Source organism: Cryptotermes secundus, unplaced genomic scaffold (assembly GCF_002891405.2).
Source record: "Cryptotermes secundus unplaced genomic scaffold, Csec_1.0 scaffold2107, whole genome shotgun sequence".
In the NCBI taxonomy this organism is placed as follows: Eukaryota; Metazoa; Arthropoda; class Insecta; order Blattodea; family Kalotermitidae; genus Cryptotermes; species Cryptotermes secundus.
In genome coordinates this window covers 285,902-298,498 of record NW_019728517.1, presented here as the reverse complement: position 1 = coordinate 298,498, position 12,597 = coordinate 285,902, and the positions used below count along the sequence as shown (strand labels likewise).

The 12,597-nt window shown below is 41.7% G+C and overlaps 2 protein-coding genes across 2 annotated transcripts in view; one reads left to right on the top strand and one right to left on the bottom strand.

Moving 5' to 3' along the window:
- The window catches only part of LOC117282386, a 3,018-nt gene extending 1,953 nt beyond the window's left edge, over positions 1 to 1,065 (top strand). Inside the window, exon 3 of the mRNA XM_033751763.1 lies at positions 1,012 to 1,065. Within this exon, the coding sequence (XP_033607654.1) occupies positions 1,012 to 1,065 (54 nt within the window). The remainder of the gene's footprint in view (positions 1 to 1,011) is intronic.
- LOC111865274 (allatotropin-like) overlaps positions 1 to 12,597 on the bottom strand; it is a 143,147-nt gene that overhangs the window by 35,917 nt on the left and 94,633 nt on the right. The window lies entirely within an intron of this gene.

Genomic DNA, 12,597 nt, shown 5'->3' with positions numbered 1-12,597 from the left:
TTCTCCCACGTGGCGAAAGATTTGTGTCACCGCCAATTCGGCCCAATACATTGTTTTCACTCTCTCCATGCCGAGAAAAATATAATGTCTTTGGCGCAGGTTTAAAGTTTGACAGGAAAGCCAGAATTCGACCCTCAAGCTGTCCTGCCACACGGCGAACTGATATTGTTTCACCTTCATTCATGATCTTGATATATCGGAGATTGGGTTCCTGTTTAGGGTTGATGGGCTCATACTGCTCTAAGTAATGTTGGATTTTGTGGTGAAAATCATCCATTGCCTTTTCTTGAGCCATGTCCTTATAGTCAGGGCTGTTCTGCAGGACTTCCTTATTCCGAATAGATTGCACTTTCCTACGCGGCCTGCTGGTCTTGTCCGCTCCCGGGCCAGCATCCATGTATCTCGCTACACTTCGATATTTCTTGCTAGAATCAGTGTTTTCCATCTTACAAAAGGAGGTAAGCCAACTTACTTATTACTGAAGAGAACTTTGAATAAAATGACAGGTCTGAAAAGTTATTCAGCTTCTCTCAACCACAGGTCGGAGGTTACTATGATAATGTATTCTGACAAGAAATAAATTACCCAATAGAAACTAAGTCCGAACACCCCGTTAACGAGAGCCTGGATTGTCGCTACTTCGAACACAGCGTGTTATTCAGGGTAGGGTTCAGTGGCACCATCTTATGAATACGGGTATGAACTTCGGGTTCCATAGAAGGCGAGAAATTGAAAGATACGATAAGAAACATCTGCTTTTCATGAAAGCCGGCTTGATGAGATACAGATGAAGGTAGAAGAAGAAATAATTATAGTAGTAGTTAGGAAATATATGCAAGAATTCACATATTCACACGTTTATTGTAGAAGTAAACGTAGAAGTGTTGAAACGTGATGCTTCCCAGGAAAAAAACAAAGACATGCTGTGTGTTAGTTCATGATGCAGACTGTAGTTACTCATTCATGGTCTGCCTGCAGTTATTTAATTAATGACATGTTTCTGTATTACAGATGGTCGTCCATATTGAATATTCTGTGGTTGAATCCATGAGTAAACGATACTGATTAATCGAAGGCAGCTCAAATTAGAGATCTAGTATTTTTGTGTCTAATTAATTACTTCGGTAGATATGGTTTAGGCTAAAACGAACTTATGTCTTATTAAAACGCATACCAGGAAACATTATTTCTCTTCGCGTCTTCTTGTCAATCATTCTTCTCGAGAAGTCAATATTTCTTTCGAGATATCGATTAAAATAGACTATGTTGAACATCCTTGAGTGTGTAGTTGTTGACTAATAATGAGAGATCCCATCAGTGTTGATGAAATTAGGATCCGCTGAAATTAAATTTGGCTTTATATTAGATTTAAATGAACCTTGTGGTTTTATAAAAGAAGAACCTCACTTTAATTATATGGAGTGCATATACGTAACCCATCCATGTGTACGTTATTACAAAAACCGATAGTAAGGTAGGAAAGGGAATAGCATTATAACTTCCAGTAACGTCATAGACTTTGTGCTGTGTTACCTCATCGGACAAAGGGTATGGCGTTTCATAATTTACCTAAAAATAAAAGAGATTCTCACTAATTTGGGCTAACAAAAGGATAGAATAGGCTGAATTAGTGAAAAGTCATAATTATGCAATATAATTACATGTAAATATTTTCGAGACGCGGTATTCACAATTACGAAAAAGTAAAACAAAAGCAAAGCTCTGTACAGGTAGATTAATTGAGAACGGTTCTAAATTCTGCGTGAAGTGTTCGTTTTAAAATCAAGAAAAGTTACTATTTTAGTACAAAATACTCGTACACACTTGGTGTGTAATTCTGTGCTTTCCTCATCAGAGAGGAATTGGTATATGATACCATTAGGTAGGCCCCACGAATGAGATTATGAAAACCGCCGCACACCGGTCTGAGTCATGATGCTGACGTCGATTTCATGCTGATGAATCACGAATGAAGCAAGACTGCGTCTTTTGTCTTATGTTTTGATGCTTGTCTTGACGCAGTTGGTGTGCGGTCGCCCTTAGGCTCTCACGGACCTTAACTGACTACGTTAAGTCAACTGTTGCGTATTTACACGGTGTTAGTATGGTCAGTATTGCCGACGTTTCGGAGATGTATGCTGCCTCTCTCTCCACAAGGTGTAAATATCCGAGAGCTGAATTACCATCTTAGAAGCTGTATCCTCTACTTGAAAACGCAGTTTTATGTAAAGGATATTAACTCTTATTAAGGAATTAAACTTTTTTTCGCGCTGGTGGCAAGAAGTTCCTCGTAATACGGAGGTCAGTGGTTCCATCTCGAGCTGTACACCCCCAATTCTCCTTATACTTTTAAAAATAAACACTGGAAAAATAGTTTAGAATTGGCGTTTATTATTTCTATACAACATTTCCACTGCCCCGTTCCTTAGGATCTTGTCACTCGACAATAGACATGTACAGAACTCGGACGTTATGAAAAAGAGGCCTAAATGACGAAACATCACATTTTAGGACAATAAGAAACGAGTGAAATTTGAGGCGGTAACTATGAAGAATACTGTCATTTTAATATGACGCCTCATAGTCTGATAGACGTTTACCTATATTTTGGAGGCACTACATTTCTCCGAATGTCGGTAAAATTCTACCAGACTATAAGGCGTCACTGCCGGTCACGGTAGCCGAGCGGTCTAAGGCATGTACTGTCTTCTCTCGCTTGGAAACCGGGATCGTGCGTTAGAATACCACTCAGGACATGGATGTTTTGTTTGTGTGTGTGCGTTTTTCTGTGTTTGTGTACTGGTACAGGCCTTGCGACGAGCTGATCACCCGCCCAAGGAGTCCTACCGAATGTGTAAGATCTAGAAAAACCGAAGTGAACGGAGAAGTTCATGGAGGTAGGCCTAGGCCCACTGGAGCTGTGGTGCGAAGGGGAAAAAAAAATAAGGCGTCACTTTTCAGAAGAAAATATTCTTCAAGAAAAGAATGCCTTTAGATGCTCATGCAATGTTACGCTTAAGGGGAGTGCGGTTTTCTGGGTTGTAAAAACATGTAGATCGGGGAAAGACCAACGTTTCGGAGGAACGGCTGAGCTTGCCGCCTGCTTCCTCTAATTCCTTCCTTAGCTTACTCTTCTACGATGAAATGGAGGCGCTATATTCCTCCGAAACGCCCGGTTGTCTCCAAACTGTACGACGTTACAACCAGGAAGACTCCATATCCAACATACATACAGGAACGTTGAAAATCACACCTTTACAAAGTTACTTTTATTGACTTTAGATGAATTTTTTCTGAGCCATCACAGAACTAACATTCTCCAGTACGAAATTTGGAACCAACGTAGTTGGATGCTCTATGCACATGTTGGCGTTTTCTTTACAGTGGCTTAGTTGTAGGAATAATTTTAATAATTATATTTCTGGAAGAACCTTTTCAGATACTAGCTCTGAGCCTCTCACAGCGGTAGTTATGAAGAGTTCTATCTTCTAAGATATGACATCGTATACTCCGTTGAAAGTCAACCGACGTTTCAGACGAATATGTTGCTTCTATCTTTCGGTAGAAGAATAAACCAACGCGAAGCAGGAAGCAAGCAAGCATGTTTATTCGAAACGTCGGTTGACTTCCAACGAACAATACAACATTATACAGAAGATAAAACTCTTCACCGTTTTCAAATGGCCGTAAAAGAAACATGGAAATGTATTTGCAAATATATCCGGGTAAGAGAATTCAGTATATATTTAACGTTCTACTACATGTGTGCAGAATTGTATTGCTGTAGGTGCATATTCTTCCTTAGTTCTCAAGATCATAGNACCGGTTCTCACGGTCTCTTTGCTTGCAGATTTCTTATATATTTTTTCTTCTATCCTGAAGATGGAGGCGATACGTTCCTCCGAAACGTCGGTTAACACCACATATACACGATGCCAAATCCCAGAAGACTGCTTTCTTCATCATTAAAGTTGTCTCCGTGAGGTACAAATTCTAAATTTATTTTTGGTTTGGTTTCATTTGTTCATTTTCTATAACGTCAAATTTCTATTAAATAATGCATTTTAAATGGTGCCGAACGAAGAGTACTTGGCCCATTTAAGACGCATGATGTCATTTTTTGTAGGAACTGAGGAAACGCCACGTACAGCTTGGTCAGAATACCTGAGATACGAGCACGAGACCTTCCGAATACGAAGGAGGAAAGGGTGCTACCGAATCGCGACCATTTTTTTATTACTAGTGGGGTGGGACTAAGTCCACTGTACTGCAGCCACTACTGGCCTATTGTACCAGCCCCAGATGATAGGTGAGGGTGATTGTGGAGCAATTGGTGGAATGAAGATTGGCAGGGGACACCGAAGTACTCGGAAAAAACCTGCCCTAACGCCACTTTGTCCACCACAAATCCCACTTGACCAGATCCGGGATCGAACCCGGGCTACCGCGTTGGGAAGCCAGCGACTAACCGCTTGAGCTATGGCTCGGTCATAATCGCGACGTTTGTTTTGAAATTACGAATGCTCGTAATGGTCTCGGAATTTATAAAAAGAAATTTCCATAGCAAAGGATACAGCGAGGTAAAATTGGTCTCGAAAGAAGCCCCTATTTCCTCTTATAGTTGGCAGATAATCTTCATAAATAAAGTGCATATATTGACATGGGAATTCTGCAGTCTTCATGAACACAGCATTCTGTGTCAAAGGAAAACCACATTTCCGTTTCCTTGTCATGTGTTCTATATGGGACGTATGAAATGTGTACACTGGAGATCGGTTACTAGTGTGTCGGGAAATTTATAAGTTCGTAGTGAAAATATTCCTTAGAAGGTTTATTATATCTTAAAGTTTGTAAGGAGTTTTGTGGGCATTTCCTTTGCGTCATATCAAGCCCCCAACTACCAATCAAGAAAACATTATGAGTAACCCAGCAATGAATCGTTGTTTTTTCTTTCTTAAGAACTGTTGTAACGCTTTCCAAACTTCCAAGTTACTCAGGTTCGTACCAGATTTTAAACTTTGTATGCGCTGCTTCTAAAACACATTCTTAAAATTTAGATGTGGTTTTGTAGTGCTATAAACCGCCTCTGTGGTATAGTGGTCAGCGTTGCTGGCTACAGATCCAGAGGTCCGGGTACGATTCCCGAAGGTACCAGATTTTTTCTGAGAAGTATTGGGTCTGGAATGGGGTCAACTCAGCCTCGTGATGATAATTCAGGAGCTGTTTCAAGGAAATAGCGGCTCCGGTCTAGAACACCGAAATTAACAGCAGTGGCGATTCGTTGCGCTGACCACGCGACACCCTCTATCCGCAAAAGTTGACACTAAACTTCGCCGACAAGCGGCGGTCGCTCTGTCGGTATAGCTCGCTTGCGAACTAAAATCATGGAGTGTTTTTTTTTTTTTGTAGTGCTATAACACCTTGTGGTCTGTTAGGTATTTAACAGCGTTTCGGAGAGACCTCGGAAGATGGAGTTGCGCGTTCCTCGGAAAGGATTGTAACCTTCATGCCTATTACAGGGTACAACCGATATGGGTGCCGGGGCATGAGGTTATTGCTGGAAACGAAACAGCAGATCAGTTGGCTATGATTGGAGCTGAACATCCGTTCATAGGACCTGAATCAGCCTGTGGCATCTCTATAGGAGTTGCCAGACAGGCAATCAGGGACTGGACAAACATAAAGCACAAGAAATACTGGGGATCCTTGACTGGATTCAGGCAAGCAAAGGGACTCATACGAGGACCCTCTGCTAAAAGAGCGAAGGAACTGTTGAAGCTACGATGGGTGGTGGGACTACTTACAGGACTTGTCACCTCAAAGGACACCTGTTCAAACTGGGACTAAGTGACAGTCCCAATTGTGAGAGGTGTCAAGAAGAAAATGAAACAGCCACACATATCCTGTGTGAATGTGAGGCCTTAGCTTATTTAAGATTAGGTCACTTGGGTCAATATTTTATGGAACCAAGTGACTATTTCGACGCCCCCACGTACAAAATTCTTGCGCTTCGAATGAAGTGCGGGATTACTGAGGGGATAATCAAAAGGGGAAGCACAATAGACCACTGTAGGTCGCGGTGCAAGGGCCGAGAAGGCCCACCCCTTATACATTCATTCGTTCATTCCTACCTAACAACCCACACGCGTCGTGATCCAGAAGTTATTGATCTTCATATTCACCGACTTGTAATGGAATGAGGCGCCATATTCTTGAGGTCTCTTGTTTCAACCCTAGATGAGCTATCCTGTATAAGGTCTTCTGCCGTTTTTCTCTCTGAGCACCGGCAAATTGCCTTAAATTAGGACAGAACCGCTTCCTTGCACAACCTTTCAAATTTATTACTAATAATCCTACGATTCGACGCCCCACCGAGAGCGTCATTAAATGAATCAACAAGAAACAAATACGTATATAAATGAAACATTAATAATTTTTGGTTTACCGACGTTTCGGAGGAATGTAATGCCTGTATCTGAGCGATGGAAGAATAAGACGAACAAGTTAGAAACAAACACGATCCAGCTGCTCTTGCCTGCTACCTGCTGGCCCCATCTGCACAGACCCTTCCCCTCCCTTCTCTTTTGATTTCCTATGTGCCCCTCTCCCTTCCCTTCATGTTCTTATATAGCTGGGTGTTTCTTGACTGACACTCAGTCTGCAGACACCGGCTCACGCTGGTTCCTCGCTCACGGATTTGTATACCACGAAGATGGAGGCAGTAAGCTCCTCCGAATCGTCTGTAAACGTCTACCGTACTGGGCGGTATTCTTTTCAGCCACTCCCGTCAGGCTCTGAAGTGTCACATAGAAACAACTTCGTGCTGTGTGTGCAAGAATACATAATAAATCTCACCCCTCCCCCATTCTCCCTGCATCTTCATTGCATTTCGAAAAGGCGTTGGAAATAGAAAAGGGGTTTATTATTCCAGCGGTGTCTTGTTCAAAACCAGGTCGGTGTGTATTAGTGTCGAAGTTTTGAGGTTACTTCCTACTCTCCATAAATATTGGCGTATTGTACCTAAAGGTATATGAATGAAACCCGCCTCGCCTTTCCTTTGTCAGGTAGAACTGCGTAAAATTGTGACGCCTTCAACTCTGCTTACAAGAACTAACTTTAGCTTCATAAAAAATTGTAATTATCAGAAACAAAGGCGTAGTACAAAGTGAAATGAATACACAGCTATTTTAAACAAAGGGTGTTCTAACTAAAAGAAATTTAAGATCAAAAAGTAATGATTATGTCTTCGACGCGCTTTGAGTGTTTATTACATACAAGGGTTTTCTGTCTTCAGTCATATAAAAGATTCAATAATACAGTTAGCTCTTCCTGATCAGTTGCTCTGTTGGAAACAGCATCCAATTTCAATTAAGTCGCGTCATGGAGCGCCGCAAACTGCGTTCATTATGCTGTACAGTAAACTGTAGATGCAGATGAATCAGTTTCTAGTCAAGAATATGGTTTCTTTCTGTCATTATCACATTACACTTCACAGTAGGTACGAGTTAAAAGAAAAGGAATAGTGTTTAAATTAGTAACTTATACCTCACTCTTGCAATTACAAAGAAGGAAAAGATTCGAATCTCCTCAACCAACTATGCATAGTCGTCACTACATTTTAAACTCTTCACGCGAAGGAGGGTGTGTATATTCGACCCTTTAAAGTACTGTGGCTAACGCACCGCTCCTTTAACAGGAAGTAAATCGCCATTTATTCCACAGGATTTGAGCCTGTGTGTTTCATATGATTCTCACAATAGATAACGGCACCCTTACTAAACTGCATTAAAGCAAACGCAGCGTGTTTCCTGTGAGGTACGAACTGAAATGTTAACCTTATTTAGAAGAACGCCTTTCGAAGTTGTGCATCTCGCAGTTAATCGTTAACGTCAGAATTGGGCCGCGCCATAGCTCAAGCGATTAGTCCCTGGTTTCCCACCGCGGCGGCCCGGGTTCCATCCTGGGTCTGGTGAAGTGGGATTTGTGGTGGACAAAGTGGCGCTGGGGCAGGTTTTCTCCGAGTACTTCGGTTTCCCCTGCCAATCTTAATTCCACCAATTGCTCCACAATCACCCTCACCTATCATCTGGGGCCGCAGTACAAGGGACTTAGTCCCACCCCACTAACAATAAAAAAAAGTCAGAATTCCGTAACGCTTGAATACACAGTGGTTATGAATGAATGTATAAGAGGTGGGCCTTCTCGCCCTTGCACGGCGACCTAAAGTGGTCTCTTGTGCTTTAGAATACAGCGGTTACAACACTTTATACGTGACGTGAAATAACAAATTCTTTCCTTGGATACCCAGATTAATGAGCAGTTCTCAGGTCCTGGATAACTTTCATGTACGAAAAAGACTACCAGAATGTCGGCTGGGTATTCACTCTCAATTTTGTCTCTTCGCCTCAAGGGGATAATGAATTTTTTATTATAATTATATTAGCTGTTCAGAAAGGGACACATTAAAATATGCGTCTCTTGAGAGTTAAATCTCTGAGGAATTATGACGTAAGTCAGATATGTTTTAAAGAAATATGGGGCAGTTATTGTAACAAAGTCAGCTGGTTATTATGTTAAGACCTGTTCTGAAATTTCGAGCTCTTACAAAACACAGAAGGAACGTCACTGAACAGTATGTTTAAGTGCATCCAATTTTCCATGAACATGATATTATTTAGTTTCAACGATGCAGTTTCTTGTACAAATTTTTTATTATTCCTATTGCAAAAACTAATCACTTCTATTCTTTATTTGCAAAACGGAGAATTCATTTAAGTATATTTCGCTTTGATTTCAGGTGGAATTAAATCTGATTAGTATTCTGATAAATACAAAATTATATGAACAGTGTGAAGGTAATATGAAATATGTCATTGTGATGTTTGTCACACACACACACAAAACCAACTTGATGGACTTGGCAACTTCTGCATTGTCAACCAATCAGTCTGCAGGGCCAGCGAAAGCAAAAATACAATCGCAGGAAACGATAAATCCAGCCTCCCTTTCAACCAGTTAGAAACCGATCTGTTTTCTCATAACTTAGTCAAAATTAAAGTAAGTGTCACGTAACTTCGAACAAAGCCAAGAGTAACCTTGAATACGCGGAAGAAATATTTCAGACAAGGGGGTGGGTTCTAGTGTGTGAGAAGTGACTGGCGGCCAGGAAACTGAATGTCTCTGGTAGCGAGATTGTAGCACCAAGCTCCCTGATATTGCAGAGGTTATGCACAAGGATATGATTAATGCAGACAGTTTATCTTTCCTTCTAAAATATGGTTAGTAAACTGTAAGAACTAAAATGAAATTGCAACTTCCCGATGTCCTCCGAAGTAGAGAAAGTGAAGCAGTTTAACCAAAAGGCCCTCCCACGCGTAACGTGCAAGCTAAAAACATCGGCTCGATTTTCGGACATCCGTTACCGTTCTCAAAGTTAATGTATCTTTAAATGAGCAGGTGGGTTGACAAGGGTCCACCATTTCTATTCATTACTTGCCTCGCCTTCTCTTCAGTGAAAGACAGTAAGTACCGTGCAGAACCTTGCCACTGTTTTATACTGTATTTTCTGAAACAAGAGACAGTGTGATGGGCGTTAGAAAATGATGATAAAGTATCTATAAGAAGTCGCCGTTAATCTCTTGTTATCGTAAAGTCTCTCTCCGTGACATTAAAAGAGAGGGAAGGCAACTGAAGATGGGGGAATCCCACATCAGACTGCGAGTGTTGGAGTGTACCAATTAGTTACATATGGCGCGTGGCGAAACAATTCCGGTGTTGTAAATTGATGCAGATGTGATTGTGTAACAGGAAGTTCTGTGAAGAACTAATTGCCTATTTTCCTTTGATGTGACACGGGCCGAATAAAAAACTAAATGGTGATATTATATAACAGTAAGTAGCAACGGCCTGTTGCCTAAAAATACAGAGGTGGGAACAGCAATGTTATCGCGTAAACCTTAAAATGAGAGGGGATACGCAGACAGATTTACAAACACGAACATATATTTGAGACCCTCTCAGAATTAGTAACGTGGCTTACTACTTCCGGTATTTAAATGTAAGAAGGAAGAAGTGACAAGAGTCTTGAAAGAATTGCAAATTGAAGAACTTCGTAATATGAACTTCTCAACAAATGGTGTTATTTGGGTAATCACCGGGAGAACATGATATGGGCATCTAAATTTTGGTCGAGAAACCTCCGGATAAAGGTATATATATATATATAAAATAAGCGTAAGTGAGAGGATACTATTAAAAAAAGGATCATGCTGGAATGGGCCATAACCTGCTAACAAAGTGTAGGGTCAGAATTTTCTCTTCTCCATATCGTCCACACTGGCTCTAGGGTCCACCCTCCTATCCAATGGGTACTAGGGGCTCTTTCCCCCGGGGGGGTAAAGCGGCAGGAGTGTGAAGCTGACCACTCACCTCCACCTAGTGCCGAGGTCAAGAAAATGTGGATCTATACATCCACTCCCCCTTACGTCTTCATGGCGTAGTGCTTAATTAGTTAAGCACAGGAACAACTTTACCTTTACCTTATAATGCCATATAGTTCTTGAAATTCAATAGACACTTCGGAGGAACATTTCACCGCCATCTTCAAGGCTGGAGAGTAAGATGAGAAAAAAAGATAACATTGAACATGCAGCAAACACTGCTTGGCTTACTCTTACTTTCAGCGGACTAGACGGCGTCATATCCCAGAAAATATAAGTCTTTATTACTTTTATATCCATATTAGTATCCTCCTAGCTAAAGTAAGGTCTCCCAGGTAGTTTTCACACGTCAGATACCTCAGCTAAAACATTATGCACATTTTCCATGTTCCATGTGTGCGCTGTGTGGCCCATCCATTTCATCCTCCTGTGTTGATCGCTGTACCAAGTTTCGGTGAACAGTACGAAGCATGACGCTCCTTATTATGCAGTTTCCTCTACCCCTTAGTTACTTCCTCCTCCCGACGTCGGGAAACTCTCCTCACCGTCCTGTTCTCAAACACCCACAGTAAGTCCTCGTATAGGCCGCGCCATAGCTCAAGCGGTTAGTCGCTGGCTTCTCACCGCGGCGGCCCGGCTTAGATCCCGGGTCTGGTCAAGTTGGATTTGTGGTGGACAAAGTGACGCTGGGGCAGGTTTTCTCCTAGTACTTCGGTTTCCTCTGCCAATTTTCATTCCACCAATTGCTCCACAATCACCTTCATCTATTATCTGGTGCTTGTACAATAGGCCAGAAGTGGCCGCAGTACAAGGGACTTAGTCCCACCCCATTACCAATAAAAAAATAGTCCCACCCCACTAGCAATAAAAAAAGTCTTCGTTTTACGTTGTTTCGTTATAACGTTGATACTATTTTCATACAAAGGCTCCACACAAACGTCTTATTGACTGCTGATTACGTTGTTGTTGAACCCAGGGTTAGTAAACAGGCCGAAGTGGAATATACAAGTATATAGAACCGCGTTCATACACGTATTGTCTACAATACGGTGCTTGCTGTGGGGCTGAAGGAAAGTTGAGGCACCTCATTATTTCTTAAGGCAAAAATGGATCTGCATATCGGCGTCGTTAAAGGAGAACGTAGTGCACTTCCCTTAACGGCAGACGTTTAGTATCACACCCGAATGAAACAACAGCTGAAAATCATCTCTTGTTGTGTAGCTTTTATTTCTGTGCTTCCGTTTCTAGACAGGAGGCGAGAAGATGAAATCTCTGAAGTGGATGGTACGAGGTGTTCCCAGAATATAAATTGTTCTTAATTCATCTGTGACTGTAATTTTCATTTGATACTTCTATATACTACATAAATCGATCTATGCCCACCGCTGTTTGGTTGATAGGCAACCATATACGGTTCATTTTCCGGTCTAGAAAACCAAGATTAACGGCCGTGGGGATCTGTTGCGCTGACCACGTGACACACACTATCCGCAAAATTTACACTATTTTTTATATTATTGCTAGTGGGCTGGGACTAAGTCTCTTGTACTGCGGCCACTTCTGGCCTATTGTACCAACCCCAGATGATAGGAGAGGGTGATTGTGGAGCAGTTGGTTGAATGAAGATTGACAGGGGAAACCGAAGTACTCGGAGAAAACCTGCCCTAGCTCCACTTTGTCCACCACAAATCCCACTTTACCAGACTCGGGATCAAACCCGGGCCGCCACGGTGAGAAGCTAGCGACTAACCGCTTGGGCTATGGAGCAGCCTGAAGTTGACACTAACTTAGCCGACAAGCGGCGGTTGCTCGGTCGGTATAGTTTGCTTGCGGACTACAGGCCACGCAGTTCATACACGTGTACGGTTCATTTTCTCTTGAAGATGGAGACAATACGGTCCTTCGAAAAGTGATAACACGGTATCATAGTGCCCATGGTGTAAATACACTGCTCGATAATTCTATATTGAAGCTTTATAAGCTCTAAAATATGTAGGGACCCGAAGATTAATACATTGTAGTCGAATCATATTCTGATAAACCCATGTTAACATGACATCTCTTTGCATAAAGAACTACAAGTCAGTAAATAAAAGGAAACAGATGTAATGATTCAAAAGTGACTGACAGACATACCCCAGAGTCTACTGTTTAATTC